This window comes from Haliotis rubra, unplaced genomic scaffold, assembly GCF_003918875.1.
Source record: "Haliotis rubra isolate DU_JTF1 unplaced genomic scaffold, ASM391887v1 Scf209, whole genome shotgun sequence".
Lineage (NCBI taxonomy): Eukaryota > Metazoa > Mollusca > Gastropoda > Lepetellida > Haliotidae > Haliotis > Haliotis rubra.
In genome coordinates, this window is record NW_025766103.1 from 1,117,333 (window position 1) to 1,143,774 (window position 26,442).

The window sequence follows — 26,442 nt, forward strand, 5'->3', positions numbered from 1 at the left end:
CATTCAAAGGTGTCTCAAGTTGCGATCACCATAGTTGCTTTTCTCAAATGAATAATACACATATCTGCTGATATCTGTGACGATAGTGAACTGAAAACAGAGCGTGCTGTCTGAATGAGATCATGTGCACTTTATAACAGTACACTGCATCAGTAAATTGTGAATAACCATTGGCATAACTGTTGTCTCATCAAACACCATCTTGCAACTGTTTGCCTTCCCGCGAAGATCTGTCGTAATGGAGCCTAACGAGATTGTTTGGTTAGTGTTACTGAATTCATTGGTGCATATGTCATCGATCCAAACTGCGTCTATCAGTGCTCATGAATTCAATGGCGGGATTGTCTAGTCCGGTCTCGATCATCTACTCAGAACATTCTCTTGATATTCCGAAACATTCCTTTTCAACGCTGCATTCCTGAGTGCAGCGGTGGAGAAGACATGGAATAAAAAGACAGAACACACCTATTTGAATATGTTCTTATTTCGTTTATCTAGAGCTCCTATGCATCTATCTAAGGGGATAGTCAGCGGAACTGTAGACGAAAAACACCGTTTGCAGGCTCCGGGGCGGTAGCAAGCCTAGTGGTCCAAACGTTTGCTCATCACGAGGTTATTATGCAGTCTTGAATATTGGTTCAGTGCACGTACAATGAAAATGTACGTACATGTATATCATTTTGCTTGGGATAGAGTGGCTCAAGTACGCAGCTACAGAAGTTACATCGTGCTGTATGGCTTTTGTGGAACGAACAACCAGTGTATATGTGATACTTCATCTGTAAGGTTCCAGGTAGCATCATCAGGACTAACCGGTGTCTGGTTTGGTCTGCTCTGGTCTATTCTAAAGGAATGTCTGGTCTGGTCCAAGTCATCTTTGTGAATGATGGCCTGATAGTGTTCAATTCTCATACATATAACCTGTACTTTTTGGAGTGCCACATGCATGAAAATCAATGTGAAATAATTCAACAGAGCTTGTGCGTATCCATGACGAAAAACAAAGTTTGGTCCCAGCGCAAACACATAGAATCTAATATCCTTAGTAAGCGGTTATATATTATCTCTAATTCAATCATACAACAGGACTTGGTCTTATTGCTGTATGGATTCATAAAAATGATTAGAAAATGTCCATGAGACACTTCACAGAGCACTTAAAAAAGTAACAAATCTTCGTTTGTACATTCTTGTTTTATAAAGGAATCACGACTACAGCTGACGACTTGCTTGTCACATCTTGCTAACACGGCATAACTGTCGGAGTTACGTGTTCTTTATAACGGATCTTAACAACTTACAAGACAAAACGCCACTCTATCTTTCAGAGAACTTCGATCGATGCTTATGTGGTTTCTATTTGGTTCTTAATGAATGACTGTTTCCTTCTCAGGCAACATGCTTCTTCAATATGGTCTGCGCCATTGATTGACAAATATTAGAAAGTGTTTGGTACACTTGTAAAATCCCAGTAACCTAATAACTTGACGCCAACACGTAATTTCTCTTGCTTCGAGGTCTGTTGTGCATTCTGTGACGGAGACGTTGTAAGCCACATCCGCAATCGGTCTGGACCTTGTCTTGGAGTCCTGACAGTTGTTTCATGAACTTAGAACTTGTGTATGTTACTATGAGCAAAGCATGCGTTGGTTGTTACAATATTAACACAGACATTAATACAAATATTCACACTACAAACATGTTGACCATGTTCCGTCCCGCCTCATCACGCACTGTCTCATTAGTATTCCGCTCCAATCGCTGATGTCGTGTCCTGCAAATAGACACATCACACATTCCGCCCAAACTGGATCTGAGTTAACCCTGTTGACAAGATTGAAGATTCTGGCTATTAATGTGAGAGGCAGTTATTCATACATCATGCTGTTGGGTGACATACTTTCGTCAACTCTTTTAATAAAGCATCTCGTCCTAGAGTGCGTCATTTCCAACATGGGGATGGCGGTGTCCAGCGTTAGGTCTGACTGCAGAGATCAGTAGCCAAGGCAGATGAACTCTTCTCTAATATAACACAAGCTGTGTTGTTCCATCACCTCGAAAAGCAATACTGAAATCGTGTCAAAAGTATATTTTGTTGTGAATAATACTCCACCATTTGAGTATGATTCTGCATATTCTGTCCAATGTAAGGAATGAAGAAATACAACCAACTGCACTTTTGAAACATACATAATACGTATTATTCCCAATAATCCATTATACTGATCAATCGCAAAAACTGGTCGTTTATTCAAACGCGACAATTCTGGCATACTTTCTAGTGTGTTGATGCGTAGTCGAATAGGCTAACAGTTAAATAGCCTCTGTTAAAGTGACTGTGATCAGGCAGATACTGAATGATAGTGGCATTTGTTAATAGTTTCTTGCTAGTTTTAGTCGAGTCATTCCAAACATCTTTTCAATTTTATCAAGCAAAGCAGTCACTGAGTATCTCAAAAACATACAGGTTCGGGTTCAAGGCGTTGGTTTTGTCATACCGAAAGACGTTCTTAACCCGCCATCGGTTTTCTATTAAGATAGGAAAACAGGGCCTGGTCTGAGTCAGTATTGCTTTGTTGAATGTGAAATAAGTAGCACGGCATGTCGGTTGGATTGCATAGACTTAGGTAGAACGGACGAGTACAAGACAAGACAATCGTTTATTGTATTTTAGGCCACCGGCCCTTATACAAGCGAGTTACATACATTAAGACATGGTCAATTGTAAGTGCTCGTTACGACGAATATATGCATATTTAACATAGAGAGCTGGATTGCGTAGGGTGGATTCATTATTAGTTGTTAATAAACTGGTAAAAGCTATCAGTGGTGGTTCCGACAGATAACGTTCTGGGATATACATGTAACGTAAATCTTCATAAAATGGACAGTCAAGGGTCAAATGTAATTCATCTTCTACTGAAGAATTACATAAAGGACAAGATCTTTCAGATTTTGGGATGGACAGTTTTCTGCCTCTATTTACCATTAAGTCCAACAAACCTGTCCTATATTTGACAAATATATTTCTGTTACACTTAAAAGTAAGTTTAGAAAAATACAGTTCAGGTTGTAATAGGTTTTTAAATGTTCTATAATTCGTAACGAGAGCTACTTTCTAGAGTGAAATGCCATTCCTGATGAGACATATTTACCGCTCGATCGCGAGATTCTTTTAAAAACATATTAAAGACATCGCCCACACCCTGGCTTATCCATATAAACCCATATCCATGAGAAAACCCTCTCAACAATGTGTTTATAGTCGTTCAAAGGAACTTTTTCAATATTAATAACTGTTAGCTAGATACCTTATTACCGTCGACGAAATAAAGATACCCCAAGACTAGACTAGACACCTGTGTCTCTCGGACATAAAGATGGTAATAGCTGAAAGACCTAAAAATCTACACATCGGCAATCTTTGAGTAAAAACGGTACACGTTAGCAACACCACATATTTAATTCAGATCTGACTTTGTGTGTTCATTACAATTTATCTGAGTCACTCCTTCGTGTCAAAAACAACTATTCTTAATGACAATTCCAGAGAAGTCGATGTTGGAAGCGATCACATAAGGAAACTGTGTGGTCAAATCGACATGTACAGCTCAGAAAAGATTAAACGGACAGAAGATCGTATTCTTCGACTGAGTGATTTCCGTCCTACAACTCTATTTACGGGCATTAATCCTATATCTACATCGAAACCTGCCACTGAAATGGCAGGAACATTCCTCAGAGACGTAACAAGGAGAGTATATCAATAAATCGTTCATCCGATTCCTGTTATATTTGGGCAATAGGATTAAAGGGACTGAGAACAAGGAGGATTAGATTTGGTGAACATCATGCACTAATGGCATGTTGTAATACTGTAAACGTCTGTATATATGTAGACGTCGTCTCATACTGAGCTTGGCTGTATTGATATTTCCATCACAAGGGAAAAATATTTCGATGTAAAAACTTTGAAGGATCTTTTTAGTAACGTTAATTGCAATTTTATTATTGGATTTTTAAAAGAGATAGGTTAATTGAAACATTTTGATTGATATGTTTTGTAGATGTAATTTTATGATTGGTAGTTTAGATTAGTAACTGATAGTGTTAGTGGCTGTATCCCCAAAGGGGTTGAAGTACTGTAAAACTATTGTCCTCCTGAGAGCGTACGTAAATCCCAAAACAATTTAAACCTACTTCTATTTTTCACCGTAGCATATATGGTATTTTAATTTATGGCTAGATTATGTAAAATTGCTAATAGCCGAAGGGATGGTGTAAATCCAGCTAGGGTCCATGCAGGAAGCAAATGTACTGTAAGTACCATGGTCCGTAATATGGAGATCTATCTTAAGTTGTTGGCAATCTATAGCCTGATTTTATATTGTATCGTATTGTATAGTTAAAATGTTTTAAAATTAATTATAGTTTTTAAATTTATATCTGTGATGAAGTAGTTGTTTTACTGTCCTTCGATGACATCTTTTTTTATAATTTACCTGTCATTATTATAAAAATATAACTTGACATAATCACGATATGGCTTAAATACTGCCGATGTGATTTAAGATTTTAACTCACTCACTCCGAATGGGCGAGTCAGCGTTGTGTACTGACGTTTTGAATGTTATTGACATGCTAGATAGATCAGGATGCAGGTCTTGAACATTTAAACATGTATTTAAACATACATGTACATCAAATGTCACGAGATTGAAACATACAATCCGAATGATTAGGTCTTAAACCTTTTACTCAAAGGTGAAATTCGCGATCACGGGTATAGTTCTAACAGCCCACGGATCATACTATTTCTATCGGAGCTGCTGTTCGCACTTTTTTATCTGACCAGGATAATACTGCATCTGCCTCTCGCCTGTATACGAAATATATAGCGGGCAGAGTGAATGTGTGCACGAAAACGAACAACTACTTTGATGTAAAATTGTAAGCCCATACAGTTAATTACTACACATTTGATTCAATAGTAGTCATGCCTTTGGAGGTTTCGAACATGTGTTCCTTGCATCTTCAATGGAGGGTAATCTATATCATCGTGTCTGATCCGATCCGGGAAGATTAATGCAAGTGACCAGCAATTATTAGCAATGCACATGTATCATTTGAGAGAGGGGCGCAGTGCCATATGTGAATACAGTCATGCATCTTCTTTAACGTACCCTGTAACATTGTCCGGATGCATGTGAACTTACAAATATATAATGCATGTAATAGGTGCTATATTTGGGATTAGGCTTTCCCAGTAAAGTTAGAATACGTACGTTTTAGGGGTTGAGCCCCTACCGGGATTGGCTTCCGCACTGTCAGTGAGTTACAAATCGCCAGGACACTTAGTACTAAGATACCGACATATTATGTTTTAAGCAAATTTTATTCATGAGAAAAGTATAGGGTATAAGTTACACAACTTAGAACACCCTCCCCGTAGTATTTACATAAATATTCTTTATATTCATTAAAGAAGATGGACAGGCAAGAGCAGAAAGGTTAGAAAAAAGTGGCACAAATGCAATAATTTAAAAAAGAATCATTTTGATTGACAAATATATGTTTGAACAATTTTTAAATATGTTTTGGTTTATGCGAACAGTCAGACCTGCATTGCCATGTAATAGTAACACATAGTTTATGTTCATATTGGGAACATTCCGTAAATTAGTCATCATAGGTGCGTTGCCGATCTTCTGCACCAATAGGTGTCTGGTATAAACGGGTTCCCTGTATTCGGTTTTGTCTCAACAGACAGACCGCAAGAATCGGAGTTAAGTGGTGCTGTTCGGGAAGAGAACTCATTACAACGCCGAATGCCAAATTCAGTTTTCAGGAACTTTGATAATGGCTACACATAAAAGTTTTTGTCATTAATGAATTGCCTTTTTCCATCTCCTACAAAAGTCTTCAAAGATATTGCCTGTGCAATCGATTGACAAATATCACAGAGGTTTAATTAACACTGGTAAATATTCCGGTGAAGTAATAACTTAACGCCAACATGTAAAGCCCTCTTGCTGTCGAGGTCTGGCATGCATTCCGTGAAGGAGACGTTGCTTGCTTCAGCCACAATCGGATCAGTTTTGTCTGGTCGTTTTTACATGGGCTGACGTTCTGGTATAAGTCATTCTGAGCAAAGCGTGTGTTGTTTGACACAACATTTACACAGACCGTTAAGCGCCAGTACAAATATTCAAAGCAAAAACACCCAGTCTCATCACTCGCTGACTCATCATAATTCTGCTCAGTTCAGTCAATCGGTGTCCGGCAAATAACCACATCACACATTCCGCCCACACTGGATCCGATTAAACCCTGTTGACGCGTTTAAGATTTCAGATTGTTAACTTCAAAGAGGTTTATTCATAATAGATGAAGTCAAACTAAACGCTGATGTGTTTAGTGGTTGAATATATAATCACATTTTGACGTTCCTCGTTCTTAACATGAGAACTGCGATGACTATTTCATGAGGAAAGATGTAATCTTAGATTGAAATCCGACCATCAAACAGAAAAGCAATTGGACACACTGTCAACAATTTTGTTCCATCCTCTCTCAATCATATAAAACAGTTAAACCGATTTGTTCACGGGGAAAATGTATCTCATTTTTAAAAATGAAACATAAATACAGGAATTATACTCCAATGTGACAAGGTTTTTCTAATTCGGGAAAGAAAGACAATAAGCAGATTGCACATATCATGTATTATCCCATCCCCGTTCATTACAGATATCGGTCGCAAAGAAATAAAAAGTGTACTTAACCAACAGCTGCTTTGATGTTGAAAAAACACAAACACTTCGAACCATTGACTGGTATTTTATAATTTGATAGCCCACCGTCTTGGAACGACGAAAGATAAAATCCTTTGAACAGAAGTACAATATTCCATTCTTTCTTGCATCTGAATTGTTATTGCCAGCAACATTCGTCTTCTTCAAAAGGAACTTGAGTAAAATTTGTGACGTCCATTCAGATATGGAGGATTGTACCGAGAATGTAAGTGCGGCGATAAACAAGAAGAACACAACGACTACTTCTGGTGTTTGTATTATTTTTACCTTAACTAATGCTTCTGTTTGTACCAGTGTTATCTGAAGTACTGCTTGTTTTTATACTAGGTTCATATGAACTTCCGCATGTGTTTGTACTATTTTTATTTGAGCTACTGCTTGAGTTCGTACTATTTTTATTTGTACTACTGCTTGTGTTTTTTTCTATATTTATCTGAAAAAATGCTTGTGTTTGCACTAGTTTCATCTGAACTATCGCTTGTGTTAGTACTATATTTGTCTGTCCAAGGCGGTTCTGCATCTGCCTCACTTGATAACCTCATAACTGTAGACGAAACATATAGCTGACAGGGTGGGATGTGTGCAGGACTTTTTAGAACAAAAGCAAACATGCACTTTTATCTAAAATGGAAAGCCCCGTACAGTTACCAGTAATTACCACAAATGTGATTCAATAGTAGTCATGCCTTTAGAGGTTTCGAACATGTCATCCTTGCATCTTCAATGGAGGGTAATCTATATCATCGTGTCTGATCCGATCCGGGAAGATTAATGCAAATGACCAGCAATTATTAGCAATGTACATGTAACATTTGAGAAAGGGACGCTGTGCCATATGTGAATATAGTTATGCACCTTCTTTAAGGTACCATGTAACATTGTCCGGATGCATGTGAACTAACGAATATATAATGCATGTAATAGGTGCTATATTTGGGATTAGGCTTTCCCAGTAAAGTTAGATTACGTACGTTTTAGGGATTGGCACCCGCACTGTCAGTGAATTCCAAATCGCCAGAACACTTAGTACTAAAATACCGACATATGTGTTTGTTTTAAACATACTTTATTCATGAGAAAAAGATTGGGTACACGTCCTACAAATTAGAACGCCCTCTCCGTAGTATTTACATAAATATTTTTAATTCATTATACAAGATGGAAAGACAAGAACAGAAAGTTGGGAAACAGTGGCACAAATGCAATAATTAAAAAATTGTTTTTGATTGACAAATTATATGTGTTTGAACAATTTTAAATATGTTTTGATTTATGCTAACAGTCAGATCTGCATTGCCATGTAATAGTAACACATAGTTTATGTTCATATTGGGAACATTCCGTAAATTAGTCATCATAGGTGCGTTGCCGATCTTCCGCACCAATGGGTGTCTGGTATAAACGGGTTCCCTGTATTCGGTTTTGTCTCAACAGACAGACCACAAGAATCGGAGTTAAGTGGTGCTGTTCGGGAAGAGAACTCATTACAACGCCGAATGCCAATTCAGTTTTCAGGAACTTTGATAATGGCTACATACAAACGTTTTTTTCATTAATGAATGGCCCTTTTCCATATCTTACAAAAGTCTTCAAAGATATTGCCTGTGCAATCGATTGTCAAGTAACACAGAGGTTTAATTTACACTAGAAACATCCCGGTGAAGTAATAACGTCACGCCAACATGTAAAGCCCTCTTGCTGTCGAGGTATGTCATGCATTAGGTGAAGGAGACGTTGCTTGCTTCAGCCACAATCGGATCAGTTTTGTCTGGTCGTTCCAGTAGTTTTTATATGGGCTGACGTTCTGGTATAAGTCATTCTGAGCAAAGCGTGTGTTGTTTGACACAACATTTACACAGACCGTTAAGCGCCAATACAAATATTCAAAGCAAAAACACCCAGTCTCATCAACGGTGACTCATCATGATTCTGCTCAGTTCAGTCAATCGGTGTCCGGCAAATAACCACATCACACATTCCGCCCACACTGGATCCGATTAAAACCTGTTTAAGAATTCAGATTGTTAACTTCAAAGAGGATTATTTATAAATGATGATGTCAAACCAAACGCTGATGTGTTTAGTGATTGAATATCGAATCACATTTTGACGTTCATCGTTTTTAACATAATAATTGGGATAACTATTTCATGAGGAAAGATGTAATCTTAGATTGAAATCCGACCATCAAATGGCACAGCAATTGAACACACTGTAAACAACTTTGTTCAATCCTCTCGAAATCATATTAAAACGGCTAAAGCGATTTGTTCACGGGTAAAATGTATCTTATGTTTTAAGACCAATACAGGAATAACACTCCAATGTGACAAAGTTTTTGTAATACTTTCTTATTCAGGAAGGTATATCTAAAACCTTTCCCGTCACTATATGGCTGAACTATTGCCGAGTTGACGTTAAATTTTAACTCACTCACTCTACTTCTGCGCTTCTAATAATCCACATTTTGGGAAAAGTGGATCATCTCTGTAAGATGTGAGTATGTGGGTCTGAGTACGAACCTTTTTCCAACACCAAACCTACCACCCTCAGCTAAATCGTTTAGATCGATCCCTACCGACACCACACACTGCGCTGGAAAAATCGCTACTAACGTCAACTTTAGCGAAGTTGTGGGTGCAATGACGGTACAGGAGTTTGTGGAAACGAGATGCCTGTGTCTCTGAAGTTGAGGTGAGGTGAGGTGAAATTGGGTTTAACGTCGTGCTTGAGTATATTTAGCTCATATGACGACGTACATGCGTGTGTATGTGTATGTGCGGCTGCTTGTACTAGCCCAGACTGAAGCTGGTTTTATAATGCTAGCCCACTGAGATACCATGCCGCAGTGAAGCATGAATACCCCACTCAGACACATTATACTGACTCCGAGCCGACCAGTCCTTGTTGTACCCAATAATGCCGAACGCCAGGCAGGGACCAACAAGTACCATATTTTAACGTATTTTGGTATGACGCGGTCGGGGATCGAACCCGCGACCTTCCGCTCTCCGGGCGGACGCTCTAACCACTACACCACGGAGGCGGTCCTCTGAAGTTGAACAATCAATGCCAGTTATTTATGCCGATGACAACAGCATGCAGTATTTCATTAAAGTGTGACCATATTAATTAGAGCAAACTGGCGGTTCCAGCTAGTTTTATGGAAACACTTCAAAACACCTTTTAATTTCATTTCGACACAGTGTTATGGGGTAGTTCCAACATGTCGTTTTTACATAAACAGATGCAATCGCAATGTCCCTGCCACAGGACACAAGGAAAAATCTATACCTACGCTGTTACAAATGACTGACTTCCAACAAGCACATCATGACACGGTACAACATGACTTTTGTACACAGACATCCTCTTGGGCGTGGGGTGGTGGGGTAGTCTAGTGGTTAAAGTGATCGTTCGATGCCCAATATGGGTGCGATGAGTGAAGCACATTTCTAGTGTCCCCCTCCGTGATATTGCTGGAATATTGATAGTAGCGGCATGAAGCCATACTCACTCTTCCTGGGCCTAGTGGACAGAGCAGAAGGCTGATGACTCGAATCCCTGATTGCATCATTACTAAAGGCCGTTAAATAATGTTCCTTTTTGTTACCATATGCATTGAACTCATGAATAAGCAGATGAAAATGTGGATATCTCATGTACGAATGCAGTGATCCTGAAAGCGACCTCAAAACCAAATGTCACCCGACTCACTTAAGCTGCATGTTATGCAATGACCCAAAGTTTTAAATAGCCCATTACATGGAATGGCAGACATCAGTTATCCAGTCTTTCAGCTATTTCATGGTACATAACAAACACAAACTAACTCCAAACTATGGATCTCTATTACGTTCACCACGAGGTGATGGCTACTCCTGCCTTATGAACAAAATAAGCATATCCACTTCGTCCTGTGAACCGTTGCCTGCACTGACATTATATGGCATTATAAGTTAGAAACTCATTTAATTAAAAGAATAGAATTCGAATTCTAATACCGATATGCAACGAGCGTGAACAACAACTACGGAAACAACATCAGCGGAGATTCTTTAAAAATGTTATTTTACATTACACATTATGGGACATTTGTAAATCTCTCGCATCAAAAGTTCGAACTAATGTAGTGAAAGTAGACAATTCTGTATATCTTAGACAGCAAAGGCACAGTCGGTTCACTGAGTTTATTCAAAGGGATTTTGATTATAAATACCATAAAACGTAATCATTATTGTGTAAAAACATATCAATAATGTTTTCAAACTTGGTCAAACATACTCTTTCAAGACTTATAAAGGATGCATCAATCAATGTGTCTGGTGAAATATTGAGGAGAGATTTTCATTTTATAGTTGACTAGAGTTGAGAACTTGAAACCTATATATTGGAGTAGAAATAAGGGACTCAGGCAAAGTTCAGTCATCTGTTAGCGTGTACATTAGCTCTAATTTGAATCACACTATTGTGTCAAATAATAGCATCTTTTCTTGTTCAGCAATCCTACAGAGTCGATGTTGGAAGCGTGTACATAATGAAACTGTACCGTTAAATTGACATGTGCAACTCAAGCAGGTTTAAGCTGACAGAAAATCGTATTCTTCGTTTGACTGAGTTCAATCTTACAAGTCTAATCAATGACCATATCTCTGTATCTATTGCGAAACCTGTCCAGGGAATGAACGGAACATACCTCTCAGACGTCGCTGAAGGGATGGCGAGGATATTAATCAACCATGCATCCAATTCCTGTTTGTAATAATTAGGCAATAATTTAAAAAGGTCTGGAGGAGAAGGATTGGAATTTGGCAATAGCTCTAAAGATCGTAATGATATGTAGAGCCATGGCGTAGTGAGCGTGCGTGGTTTTAACAGCAATAACACAACAGTTGTATCATGTCGAGTCAGTTTAATATTGGATGAACCCCTAACTATTGCAGGTCCTAAATATGTATGCCCTGCAGGAATGCCCTTCCTTCTTAATGTTTGTTCCCCAAGAAGAATACTGAAATATTTCTAGCAGTTTAATATTGGAACCCCGAACTATTGCAGGTCTTGAATATGGATGACGTGCACGGATGCCCGTCTTTCTTAACGTCTGTTCCCCAAGAAGAATACTGAACTATTTCTAACAGTTTAATATTGGAGAAACCGCGAACTATTGCAGGTCTAAAGAATGTATATTAAAGAAAATTTTCAAATATAAGAAAGCTGTTGGGTATTAATAAATGATAAACATGTGTACTATTTATATTTATGTGGCAATTTTGTACAATGATAACATTTGCAATTCATCGGTCCGTTTCTGACTCAAGCGGACTGTAGGTATGACTGGTCTCATACCTTTGGACATTCACTGCAACGGAGATGAATCTAATATCTGCTTATTCCATTAGAAATGAACAGAAGGATACAAATGAATGTCAATGAAAGGGTAACGGAAAACATTTGTGGAACAAAACGAACGAGCTGTGACATACGTAAATATAGTGACTTAATCCTTCACTGCATACATACATCCCGACAAACATGTCTCTGGTCTGACCATGTTCCGTTGAGTTCCTAATTATAGTTGTCTTCATGATTGTGTTCAAGTAATTGCAAGGTCACATATACAACCTGAAACATTTCACGAATATCTGTGCTACTTTATTCGACGGAGCTTGTGCGTGTGTCCATAACGAAGTTCGAAGTCCAGCCCCGGTGAAATCCACAAACGTCAGTATATACTGGTGCAGAAATTCTCTCGTCCAGTCATACAACTGGACTTTTTCCATATTAATTAATAAATGTCAAAAATGCTTTACTAATCACCATGAACCTCCAGAAATGGTAAACATTTTCATACATCTGTACGTTCCTGGTTTTGTCAAGGAATGTAACAACTACTATCTAAACCACAGTTGTCTCTAACCACAGGACCATCGGACTTAGGTGTTCTTTATACCGGATCTTAGGAAGCCACAAGGCGAATGCCACTTAATCCTACAGGGAACTTCGATCGATGGTTATATGTTGAAATTTGGTTCTTAATGAATGACTTTTTCCATCTCTGACAACATTCCTCTTCAATATGTTCCGAGCAATCGATTGACAAATATTAGAGAGGTTTCGGTACACCGGTAAAAATGCCGGTAAAGTAATAACTTAAGACTAACGGCAATTCCTTCAGCTTCCGAGTGACGCGGTGTACATTCCGTTAAAAAGACGTTGCTTGCTTCATCTACAACCGGATTAGGCCTAGTCGAAACGTCTCGGTAGCTGCATGCGTTGATTTGGTATATGGCCATTCTGAGCAAAGCAGTTGTTTGACACAACATTTACACAGATTGTTAAGCATGAATGCAAATGTTCAAAGCGAAATCACGAGGGCCCTGTCCCTTCCTATCTCACCAAGCGGTGACTCATCCTTCTAAGTCAATCATTCTGTGTCCCTCAAACAAACACATCACGCACTCCGCCCACTCTGGATCTGATGTAATCCTGTTGACAAGTTGGAGGATCTTGGTCTTTTATTTGTCAGAAATTTATTTATTCACCATGTTGTTAAGTAAAGATCATGACTTGTTTATACATGTGACAAACCATCACGTTCAGACAAGCGACAGTTTAAGCAAGGGGACGGCAAAAGATTTCAAGCAAAGTCGTAGTGCCAAAAGATATCAAAACAATAGAAAACACTGATAATAATTGTATAATATAGGTAGTGTGGTCAATCACCTGGGCATCAACTAGCAACATCTAAACAACCATTCAAGATTAAATGTACAAAACACTTTGGAGCCCAAGGACTAATGAAATACTTCTCTGCAAAGTTTACATGTATTTATACTTCCCATGTCGGAGAGTGGTACAATACAGCCCAAACTGCGCAATTTAGACTGTGGGCTATCATTGCTTGTCTTCCGTTCCCTTGAAGAATCACCAGCAAAGTATATGTAGTTTGTTCAGTGATAGCTGTCACCAGTTTTATTGCGTTGGCAGAAATAGTGTCACCTTTATCAGCCACCTGACCTGATTAGGAATGATATTCTTAATGTCAAGTTGTCAACGGCCCCCAAGCTTAAGCAATGAAAGATATAATTCACCAGAATTATTGTTGAGAATTTTCTGATTTGGTCACTTGATCTATACTATCAGATGTCTATATTTTAATACTAGCAATATTGGTCTTCTGTTCAAGTATGGTTGAAGGTTTTCTGATTTGGTCTCTTGATCTATACGATCAGATGTCTATATTTTAATACTAGCAATATTTGTCTTCTGTTCAAGAGTAGTATACGTAGGAGGAGTGATGCCGTAGCCCCATCACGTATACTACTTCAAGTATGGTTGAGAGTTTTCTGATTTGGTCACTTGATCTACACAATACAATGTCTATATTGTTACTACTAAAAATATTTGTCTTCTGTTCAAGTAACTTGGGTAATGTTAGTGAGGTCCATTCTGCCCTGGAAGAGGCACTGACAGATAAGGATCATTATCAAGACTTGTGCAGAGCAAATGTTGGACCTATAGATCACTTTTCATTTGTCGGCGATTGGTAGAAAATATCATGAGACATACTTTGAGTCGCGATCCCTTCCCATCACACTGCTTTCACAATCTCAGTCATTTCTCTGATATCTGACAAATGCTTGATCAAGGTAACACCATTCAGAGCATCAGCGAACTTTCCTTATATTTTCTTGTAGACAGTAGATATTTGCCATCATTCATTGCTTGTTTGTTGTTTAACAATATCCCATTTTTATGGCGGTGGTCTGTGAATAATCGAATATGGACCCAATCCAGATATCAACAGTATGAGCATCGACCTACGCAGTTGGGATACGATGCATGTATATTCAGGGAGCCTGGCCACCCGATCCTGTTAGTTGCCCCTAACGACACGCATGGGCTGCTGAAGATCAGCTGTAACCAGGATCTTCACGGGTATCATTTAGGTAGAAATCTGATTCAAGTGACAACGTTGCTAAACCCGTAGATTATCCGATCACCCAGTGAAAATAAACACCTGCGTAAACTGAACATTGTGAAATGGAACGATGGAACAGACACATAATATTATTCAAAATGCGCAATGCTACGAATCCCCGACAGAGGTATACACATAATATATTCGACATATTAAACGATGCAAAGTATTTATTGTCAATAAGATATATCACAAATTGCTTTCAACTAGAGGTCGATAAAATATTTATAATGGGTTTTGATAAAGTCATAACGCAAGTACAAAGACTACGTTAACCTAAAGCAATTTTGTGAGAAGATCATTACGGCTACACTGAAAGCCCATTGCCTGCTTGAACGCGAACAAATTTTTTAGAGTGCATTGGTTTTCATATACAAACGCAATAATATTATCATGTCTTATTTACGTAATAATCTTGAGCAAGAATAAGATTCAACAAGATACAATATAATACAGAATACCCTATCTTGACTATCTTCAGAAATATATTCTGTTTGGAGTAAAGGAACATTAGAAACGAACATTGTATGAATATATCTTTGAAAATCAGTGATGACACCAGGTGTTAGCGAAAAACATGAAGCATACATAACTCGATCGTGCTTTTTCATAGTCGGTTGTTAGTACAACGCATTCAATAATGGATCATAAAGTATATTGACGTAGTTCTCTTACAAGAGACTGCTGGAGCCAGCTTGACTACTGAGTATGGATAATTGTGGGGTTAATTGTGATATGTTTAGGTATCACACATTGTTCACATTGTGTCAGACATAAACAAGAAATGAAGAGTGGGTTTGTGAGCGAAATCGGTGAGAGCAATACGGCTGAGACGAGGAACGATCGAGGAGAAGCGCGTGCTTTCATTCCCTTTAAGTAGTTTGGAAACGTCAACAGCCTCTAAGTTGCCGTGAATGACAACGATGGTTCCGATATCGTCAATGTTCCTTCTCCAGACTCACTTACAGATACCTTGTGACTTTTACTTCCTGTAAATGATCAGGTTTGACAGTCTCTTCTCCAGTGATAGCGACTGGTGGTGTGTACAAAGAGCAGGGAAGTCATCAATGGATAGTCATCAATGCCAGTTGATGACAGTCGCTTACTGCGATTTGCTCGTTCATGGTTTCTCTAATTACATAGATCTGTCGTTTTGCTTTTAATTATAATTTGCTGTAAACCGATAACATCGTATGTCGACTCAGTACCCAAATCCACAGTGTGTTTTAATCAGCATTCCATAACAAAATTGCTTTCTAAAATATCAAAAGACGTTATTAGGCTCTGTCTCAGAAGTTTCAAACAATGAATTAATTCTTTTTCCTAATCCTTAATAGTAATTGTCAGGTAATCTCTATTCATATCAACTTGTGTCTAGACAACAGCCGTTATAACATCGACAAATACTGATTGGTATTGGAAACGAAACAAGTTCCGTCAACGTCGGTGATTCGTTTCGAAAATCCAATAGCTCCCCACTTCAAGATTTAGTGAAACGTCTTCTACACCTCGTCAGCGATCCGGTCGCTTGCATCTCACAGTACATCTTGTCCAGAGTGATGAAGGGCGCACTTGATTCACACCGAGGAGCTGTATAGGGCTGATATCAATACGTCTCGCCTCTGAAGCTGCGAATATGTTTTATCAACTGATGATGAGTTTTGGATGGGGGTTAAATACATCAATTCCCATGTGGTATGGGCAGATTATCTATTGAATGGCGAGGGAGATATACTGGGAAGTTCGGCAAAGCACGTTCAATATGGGAGGGTTTAGGAAGCATTAGGGGAGTGCTATCGGTCTTGTTGACTGAATAATGCTCTAATCCTATATTCAAATGGGGATATCATGCGATCAATTTCTGTCTTTTCATGCACGAATTTTCGGTAAACGTGAATGTCTTACCTAAGATGCAATTATTGGTTGGCGTGTCTCCTTCAATACTGGAAACTGAACAGTTCCTTTGTTAACTGAGTGAGAACACGCTGTCCACACTGCAAGGCGTTTGCTCATTTTCTTGATCTCATTGTTAGTGTTTCGGAATAAAATGTCGAAATTAAATGTCACCAGAAGTTGAGTAATAATATATGATATTTAGTTTATGTTTGTTTCAATAGGAGTTCCAGTCATTTTTACTCAAAAAGAACCGACAATTATTCAAAGCGCACTCTATTAAGATACATGGACATCAGTACATTTCAAACCACATTTGAAAGCAAAGTGTATAAATATTCACAGGGGACACAAAATACGATCAAAAGGGGTCGATGCAATTTTATACAATTATAGACTGGACCCGCGGAAAGCAATATTCGTCCTCGGTCAGTATTGCTTTTCGCGGGTCCATAAAAACAGGTATTGACCGAATTCGCCAGTCTGTAATTGTTTTATTATGTTATTACCGAAAAAAAGCTCCTAAAATTCAAAACATGTCCATTTAGTCAAGAAAAGTCATTTTATTTTCACTACAAGCCAGTAACGTTATGCCAACAATACTGTGACATGTAAACAATAGAATGACGTAATAGCTTGACGCGAATGACGTCATAGCTTGACGTCATAGTAACTCAGGTCAATATGACTTTTTGTTGGACCTGGGTTGGAGTCAATATGCTTTTCTATCGACGGTCACGTGACCGCCTCTAGACCAATCAGGTAGCCGGAAAAATATGCCTGCATAATTATTGGAGTTATATATGTTCATAACATTAGAAGAAAGGGTATTTTCTGGGGTGATACTGATGATTGATTAAATAACTGTTTGTTGTTTAACGCCGCACTCAGCAATATTCTAACTATATGCTGAGCATCGATCTACGCATTTGTTGATATGATGGCATGTACCAACCAAGTCATCGATCAATCAAGTCAGCGAACCTGTCTATCCAATCCTGTTAGTCGCCTCTCACAAGCATGGGATGCTGAAGACCAAATATAAACCGGATCTTCAACACGGACAGTATAACAGTATGGTGCCTTTGTGGATTGTCTCATAGAGTCAACCATGAACCATCTATGTTGACGCATATTGTTTCTAGCATTTACAAGTGCTGCACACACAGATGAAATGTATTTAGCCCGATTCGGATGTTGCGAACCACGAAAAGTCGTACCGTATTTATTTTCTACAACCCGTCCATCACGACAACGATTCTCTTACGGCTTTAACATGTACAATATGCCTCATTGTATGACGGGTGTCACCGGTGGGGCAGGATAAGCTCACCTTTTCGCAAACACCTAGTATCGTCACATTTTCATAGTGATTCATAAACACATGCTCTGTCATCGTATAGCATGGTGACAATCACAGCATTGTCTGGTCCAGACTCGATTTGTTTACAAATAACACCGCACTGCTGTAATACTGCTGAAACAAATATATACCCTATGACATGATATAGTCACAATTGTATAATCGACTCTGGTTTTAGCAGATATTTCTTATGGATGTGGAAAGGGTTTTGTCGCTTCTATTTAAAAAAGACAGAAACTTTAATGTGTTAGAATTACGTAGTTCAATCAACACCATGTCAGGACCAGGGTAATCATCATCATTATAACAATGTTTTTCGTATATGCATGTAGAATGTCTTGAAGGTAAGACCCGTGAAGGTCCGGGTTAGAATATTGATCGTCAGTAACCTCGCTTGTCGTAAGAGGCGACTAACGGCATCGGGTGGTCAGGCTCGCTGACTTGCTTGACACATGTCATAAATTCCCAATTGCGCAGATCGATGCTCATGCTGTTGATCACTGGATTGCCTGGTCCAGACTCCATTATTTACAGACCGCCGCCATATAGCGGGAATATTGCTGAGTGCGGCGTAAAACTAAACTCACTCACTCTTGAAGGTAACCATTCAGAATAGTAACTGAGAATGGTCATTGCATATCCCTCAGCGCTCTGTGAAGGTTGACCGTCGACAACAGTCTCCTGTGGTAATTACCATTATGTTTTACCAGGGATCCAAGTCAAGCCTCCTCAAGTCGTCAGTGACGCTCTCAGTGCGGGTCTATGAAAGGCCATCTCCTGCATCAACACCTCCAGCCACAGTAATGCCGCTCTTCTCGGTACTTTCAGGAGGAGAGGGATCCTAAGTTATGATACACGTCTGGTGGGATGACCTATTGTTTGTTGACAGGATTATTGCTTGTCCTTGGGCCGGCAGCTAATAGTGGCATCAGCAGAGTGAGTGAATCAGTGAGTGGGTTGGTTTGGCGAATGAGTGATGTTTTAGGCTGGGTTTTTTTAAAGTTCACGGCGAGTTAGCTGACAGAAGTGAGTATCTCAGATGGTACCCGTTGTTCGATGTTGAATCTCGATTTGAAATCACAAGCAAGCAGGAATAGGCCCGTAATGTTATTGACCAATGTATTATAAAATTATCTTCGTTTATAAATCACTACGAATGTACTACAATGGCAGTAAATACTGCAACAGAGACAGAGATGGCACTTCACTGAAACAATGGTAAAACTTTCCAGGGTCCAGGGTAAGATCAACACAGTTATTGGTCTTCATGAAACTTCGGATGTACCTTAGAAAATGATTCCAGAAGAATCGCCAACTCCCCTGGTCAGAATAAAGAGGAGCGTTGAGATACCTTGTAGTACCTTCCAGAACTATGTATATATATATACTACCCATCAAAGTTTAGACTCACTTAAAACACTCACTATTATTTTATGTATATATATATATGGTAACATCGAAAATTTTATCCACTAACTTGGGGGAATCAGCTGCAAACCTTATGCAGATGAATTGCATGAAGCTCAAGCATCAAATTGCTGAAAACCATGTGCAAATATCGTACGTGTGAACGGCTGCGTTATCATGTAAAGTTTGGTTAAGAATTCGCCAATTTTCTCTAAGTTTCATCATTTAATAGTCTCATGACAATAATCTTTTGATCGTTACGAATTTGTTTTATAAAAGATCAGTTCATGTGTAAACAATACCTTGAAACAGTATGGATTATTTTGCAAAATCTAGCTTAGAACAGTTGACTGTAGTAAGTGGCTATATTTTCACAAGTGAGTCTAAACTTTTGATGGGTAGTATATGTATATAGCATACCACTTCCCCTCAATCCCACATGCACTTTGAACAATGTTACACAATGCACAACACTGTCACATAACGGTTGGAATCGAAACCAAGCTTGACGGGACGAACGGAGACTTTATAATGACTTGGCCCCCAAACGGCCAGCATTTGGCATGGCGTTTGCAAGAAGTTGACGTTGGCATTCGTTCCTAATGAAGCATACAGGTGAAACAAAAAATCAGTACCAGTAACATACCGCTTGTGATCGCATACTGGTGGGATCAGTCCTCAGCCTATCCCATACTAGTGGGATCACTCCTCAGCCTATCCCATATTGGTGGTATCAGTCCTCAGCCTATCCCATACTAGTGGGATCAGTCCTCAGCCTATCCCATACTGGTGGCATCACTCCTCAGCCTATCCCATACTAGTGGTATCAGTTCTCAGCCTCTCCCATACTGGTGGTATCAGTCCTCAGCCTATCCAATGCTTGTGGTATCAGTCCTCAGCCTATCCCATACTGGTGGTATCAGTCAGCCTATCCCATACTAGTGGTATCAGTCCTCAGCCAATCCCATACTAGTGGTATCAGTCCTCAGCCTATCCCATACTGGTGGTATCAGTCCTCAGCCTATCCCATACTGGTGGTATCAGTCCTCAGCCTATCCCATGCTGGTGGTATCAGTCCTCAGCCTATCCCATACTAGTGGTATCAGTCCTCAGCCTATCCCATACTGGTGGTATCAGTCAGTCTATCACATACTGGAAGGATCAGTCCTCAGCCTATCCCATACTGGTGGTATCAGTCAACCTATGCCATACTGGTGGTATCAGTTCTCAGTCTATCCCATACTAGTGGTATCAGTCAGCCTATCCCATACTAATGGTATCAGTTCTCAGCCTATCCCATACTAGCGGTATCAATCCTCAGCCTATCCCATACTAGTGGTATCAGTCAGCCTATCACATACTGGAGGGATCAGTCCTCAGCCTATCCCATACTGGTGGTATCAGTCAGCCTATCCCATACTGGAGGGATCAGTTCTCAGCCTATCCTATACTGGAGGGATCAGACATCAACCTTATGTCAAATGTAACCTGAGTACCGTTTGGTAAATCAAATGATAACTCATTTGAAAGGGCAATTCGACGTGACTGCAATGGAATAATTTACAAAAAGCATTACTGAGACCTTGCATGTTGCAATCAGGCTACTGCCGCATGACAGAAACACTGCTGGGGTGTCTGGCAATGCACACCTTTTATGTTTATGCGAAAGTCCTACCCTTAGGATATGCTTACTCTTCTTCGCTAAAACCTGATTTTCAGTTGTCTTTTCACATCGTTTTAATTGCCCTTAACATCAACTGGAATCTGGGGATAGCCAATACTGTCTATGTTTTTCTATTAAGGTTATGTATTCTTATGAGAACACAGGTCACATCATAGTTATTTCCTGTATGTTGGTACTAATGTAACAATTGGAAAGTACTGGTGGAATCAATGATGTGATGATTTTATTTGTAAGAGTGTAATGTTCAACAACACATTCTAGTCAAAGATGTTTACTGTATTCCTGTGCGCCAGATCAAAAGAAATAAGGTTTCGTGCCTTCAATCAGATACTCGTGCTTTGAACTGAGCATTGCGAAAGTATTGTCGAACTCTGCCCAACACAAATAAACTGACGACTTGAGTAACAGTGCGTGCGCATCTGATATGGTTCCACTCTGCATATGACATCACGTTGACAACAAAAGTAGGTACAACACAATCCACCCTTTGTGCGGAATCGAACCCATGACTTCCGGACTCGCTACCACCAGGCTTCCTCAACGTCCAAATAATATACAAGGTCTAAAGAATGGTGAGTCCATAAGTTCCGCAACCCGACTTTTCAAGTCAGTCGGATCTAAAGCCACCTCTGGGCATATCCATTTAATATCAAGGCATAGGACACCAGCACATGGCTTCCGACTTACATCCAAGGGGGGAAAAACGACCCAGTACTTCAACGTTTAACACTTTAACCAACTAGCTACGCTACTGCCCTGTGACGTCTCGAACCACGACGAATTTATAAGACTAATCAGAACCTTGGTCCTGTTAATGCCCATGAACGCATTTCTTGATGGTTATGGAATTGACACATTATTACTGCCTTTGGCGTATGTGGGCATGCAGGGGTATTACATCCAGGTTTGGGCATCCCTTACTACAAGAACGTCTAGACCGTCAGATTATTAACAAGCTGTCTCACGAAAGTCAGCATAACCTGTTCTGGCACGTTCACTGACTGAGTTTGGTGTTACGCCGCTTTTAGCAATATTCCAGCAACATCACGGCGGGGGACACCAGAAATGGGCTTCACACATTGTGCCCATGTGAGGATTCGAACCCGGGTCTTCGGCGTGACGAGCCAACGCTTTAACCACTGGGCTACCCCACCGCCCCTCTGGCACGTACAAGTCAATGGCATTAACTAAACATCAGTTTGTATAACACAAATGCATCTGAAGGTAATAATAAGCATATTCTGTACCAAACCTTTAAACATATTTTTAGGAAAGCCATGTTATGCAACTAGCTTAAATTGACACTTTCTGAAAATTAAAGGTAATTGCACAATTATCAGAACCATGTCTAAAGTTCATGTACATGGCCACAGGGGATCTTGCTGCAAACCAGCGAAGAGAAGGGAAAACTACATATTCTTGAAAAATTAACATGTTGAAGTACATGGAACTCGGACAAGTGAAAATGAAGTTCGAGGTGCCTTTTAGCGCTGCAAATGTTTTTATCTAGCTGCTTCGTGATATGTTCTCAGCAATTATGAATACTGGCTATTAGATACATAATTAGAGCTACATTATCAGTAATAACAGAAGCATTGTGTGCTTTCTTCCTGTGGATTACCCGATGGCGTTCTCAGGTGCTGTGTATTTTTTGCAAATATCAGTGCCTCATGGTCAGGAATTTTAATAGCTTCATGTAGGATATGCGGAAATCCTTTTTCTTATTATTTCTTTTTAACAGATCAAGGACTTTGTATCACAGTAGAATGGAGGATGTAGATCAGAAGAATGTATTTACCAATGAAAGTGTGGCATTGACGTATGCCAGTGACGTGACATGTTTTGTAGTCGTTCGCACAATATCATAACATTAAGTAAATTCATCCCCTATTGTCAGCGGTGTTGGTCGATTAGAATCAAGCCGATTTAACCACCTCATGCATGATTTAACATGTGTTCTTTATTAGTATGCGCTTGAATTAAAGATATATTTGAAACTTTCGCAAATTAATAGTGTTTTGGATTTCATTTGCAAATTAAGGAACTAGTCACATTTCACTGAGATCAAATAAGAGTAGTTCACCATATAACACAATGTACAATACATATGCTGGGTCTAACTCTGTACTCGAGTTATATCCTTTACGTAAACCAGCACGGGTTAGTGATAAAGATAAATGTTCTAGGTTGATGCTGGTTATGATAGTACTCTATCCTTCATTCACCAGCATAGGATCTTAGTGTAACGCTTTAATGGAAGGTACTAGGCTGTTGTAGGTCATTGTAGAACTATACCCCTAAAATAATTCTTTTGCAGCATTCACCAGCATAGGTGAGTGTGTGAGTTCATATTTAAGTTCACATCGGCAATACTGCAGCCATATCGTGACGAGAACAATTTATTTTATATCAATATTAATATCAATAAATTTAGAACGTTAACACCTGTCATCGAAGGACAGTAATAATACTAGACGATCACAGCTCTTAATTAAAACTAGTACGCTATCATAAAAATAAATCACTAGATACAACAATACAATATAAACAACGAGCTATAGATCACCAACAACTGAAGGTTGATCACCATACTAGGGATAATAGGGACTTACAGTACCTTTGCTACCTACATGGACAGGGTAGATACTTGGCTGTAGTAGGTTATTGCAGAACTATACCCCTGAATTATTTCTGTTCCAGCATTTACCAACATAGGATCTTAGTGTAACGGTTTAATTGAGGGGAGAGAGGGAGGGTAGGTACCAGGTTCTTGGAGGTTATTGCAGAACTGTATCACCAACATAGGTCTTAGTCTAACGGTTTAATGGTAGGTTCTCAGTTCTCGTAGATATCCCTGAATGTAACTCCACCTCTGCGAAAACCAGCAAAAAGGTGTTACTGCTACCTCTTCATGGTATAGAGGTAGGTTTTCAAATGCTGTGGGTAATTGTATAATTATTTCCCGAAGTTACATTTCACAGCTTAATAAACAAGTATATATTCTCGGTGTAATGCTTTTAACAGTCCCATAACACACTTCTCCAACTGTTGTATGGTAAATATATTGATCGATGGAAATCTCTGCAGATATACAATTTCCGCCCCCTATTCAGCATTTATATTTCCCAATAGTCTCAACGACACATTCTCTATCGACCCATGCCGTGTAACAGTAGACGGTCCTTTCATAAACACAAGCTGCTGTTGGGCATATCAATAAGTTATTCTAACAATCGTTTTGTACATAAGTGATTTTGCTTTTAAAAAATCACAGCATACTCCGTGGTGCTATTCTAACTCCTCACTCAGTACACTAGATATCGATTGTTCCTTACAATTCATTTTTCCAGGTAATGCTACTTAAATACACCTTTCAAGGAGAAAGGAAAGAAAGATTGCTATATATCAAATTTTGCTTCAAACATTACCAAATTTGATATCTCGATATTTAAATGAAATAAAAACTGACCATAAATTTTAATACCAATCTTTCAAACATCCATCTCATAAAGCATGTAACATATTAATAGTTCTAAATTATTGATTTACTAAATTTCATTTCTCTCGACCGTAGAGATTGCATACAATATAATATCAGCTACACAGGGAACACTTTGAAGACCTGGGTTTTTTTTCATGCACTGAATAAAACAAATGATGGTAAACCCAAAGAGAATCGCTGTTAATTAGCAATTAGATGTTGTTTAACTGGAAGATACATGCAACATCAATTTCAAACATATGGATTTCTCTTCTAATGAAAGGACTACTTGGACTTCAACTGAAATCCCCCTGTCGTTGCAAACGTGTACACATTCCATTATGCAGAACGTATTAACTGTCTACGGTGTACAGATGAAGATAGAGATACGTATATCGTGTGATGGTATTTGTAATTGGTAAGGGATAATATTGTCACCTTCAGGACACGTATTAGCAAGGCTTGAGCGCACAAAACACAATTAGTGTGTGCATTTTTACTGAAGTTTTCATTAATCTGCTTGTCGACATAGTAATGCATAATATTGTAATCGGCAACCACCAACACACAATCCTAATAATCATGTGTCAGGCATTTTGCTCCGTTTTCATAGGTTAGATATCTACCATAGTTCACACGTATAATGAACTATGTAAGTGGCTGAGGATGAGGTATTTTATCTTAATGCAGCTTGAAACAATCATTTGACCAGGTAAACATGTGAGTGACATTAGGAGCATCACCTCCTGACCAAGGTTACACTGACCTGAATCTATTGATCTTAACAACCCTATACGTTTCCGCGGTCTCTTACGACCAGGTTAGACTACCTGGGGGCCCGTGTCACAAAGCGATCGTAGCGCTACTACTGTCGTAAGTCTATGTTAAAGTGTGAGAGTTACGATCACCTTAGCGCTACGATCCCTTTGTAAAACGTGGCACAGAGACCTGTTTGTTCCGCCTGGGGGTCTACATCGTACTTTCAATCCTGTATGAAAAGAACAAAGTAGAGTTTCGAAAAACTCGTGCACTTACCTAGAAGAAGTGTGAGCATATCCGACACGGCAAGACTGAACAGGTAGTAGTTGGTTGCTGAGTGGAGATACGAGTTCTTTGTTATGACAATACAGGTTGACATATTCCCTATCACCCCTGTCAGAAAGATCACACTGTACACGATCGTGAGCGTTATCACAGATGCCAAATCCTTCCGTCTTTCACCAAAACTCTCCACCAGGAAGTCCTCCACGTCAAAGTTGCTCGTGTTGGTCCTGACATCCCCACCGACAGCGCCGGGCAACACCTTCGTGGAATCGTTAATCAAAACAGTTGCTACAATGTGGAATTTTGATCCGTTGATTACATAATTTGAGACCATTTCAAAGCAGATTTCGTGGACGAATACACATTCAAAAACGGTATAACACCTAACGTATTAACCTTTGGTTGACAATTTTCCCGAAAAATATTCACAATTTATTATTTGAATCGGATGTAGTTTGACGCTTTAAATGGCTAGGAAAGTTTTAGTTTGTTTTCCACTATAGCGGTATCCACACATAGGAACGCATCAGTTTAACTGTTTAACGATATTCCTTTAAATTGATGAGGGAAGTGATGTTCCCTTGTGAAGCGCAAATCCATCTTTTTACCCCATCCGCTCGCAAACACACTTCAATCCCTTCTGTGAGAACTTGTGTATCCTGCACAAAGCAAATCAAAGCTTCTGTGCCTGCTCTGACAGACTTCGGCTACAACACCCACACGTGTCGTTTCAACGCAACAAGTCCAGTAGAAGACCACACTGCAACATCGCCT

The 26,442-nt window shown here is 39.3% G+C and overlaps 1 protein-coding gene across 1 annotated transcript in view; it reads right to left on the reverse strand.

Annotated features, from left to right (window-relative positions):
• LOC124276408 (pyrokinin-1 receptor-like) overlaps positions 1 to 26,241 on the reverse strand; it is a 70,016-nt gene extending 43,775 nt beyond the window's left edge. Inside the window, exon 1 of the mRNA XM_046712049.1 lies at positions 25,660 to 26,241. Coding sequence (XP_046568005.1) covers positions 25,660 to 26,002 — 343 coding nt within the window. The 5' untranslated portion in view covers positions 26,003 to 26,241. The remainder of the gene's footprint in view (positions 1 to 25,659) is intronic.
• Positions 26,242 to 26,442: the final 201 nt, after the last annotated feature.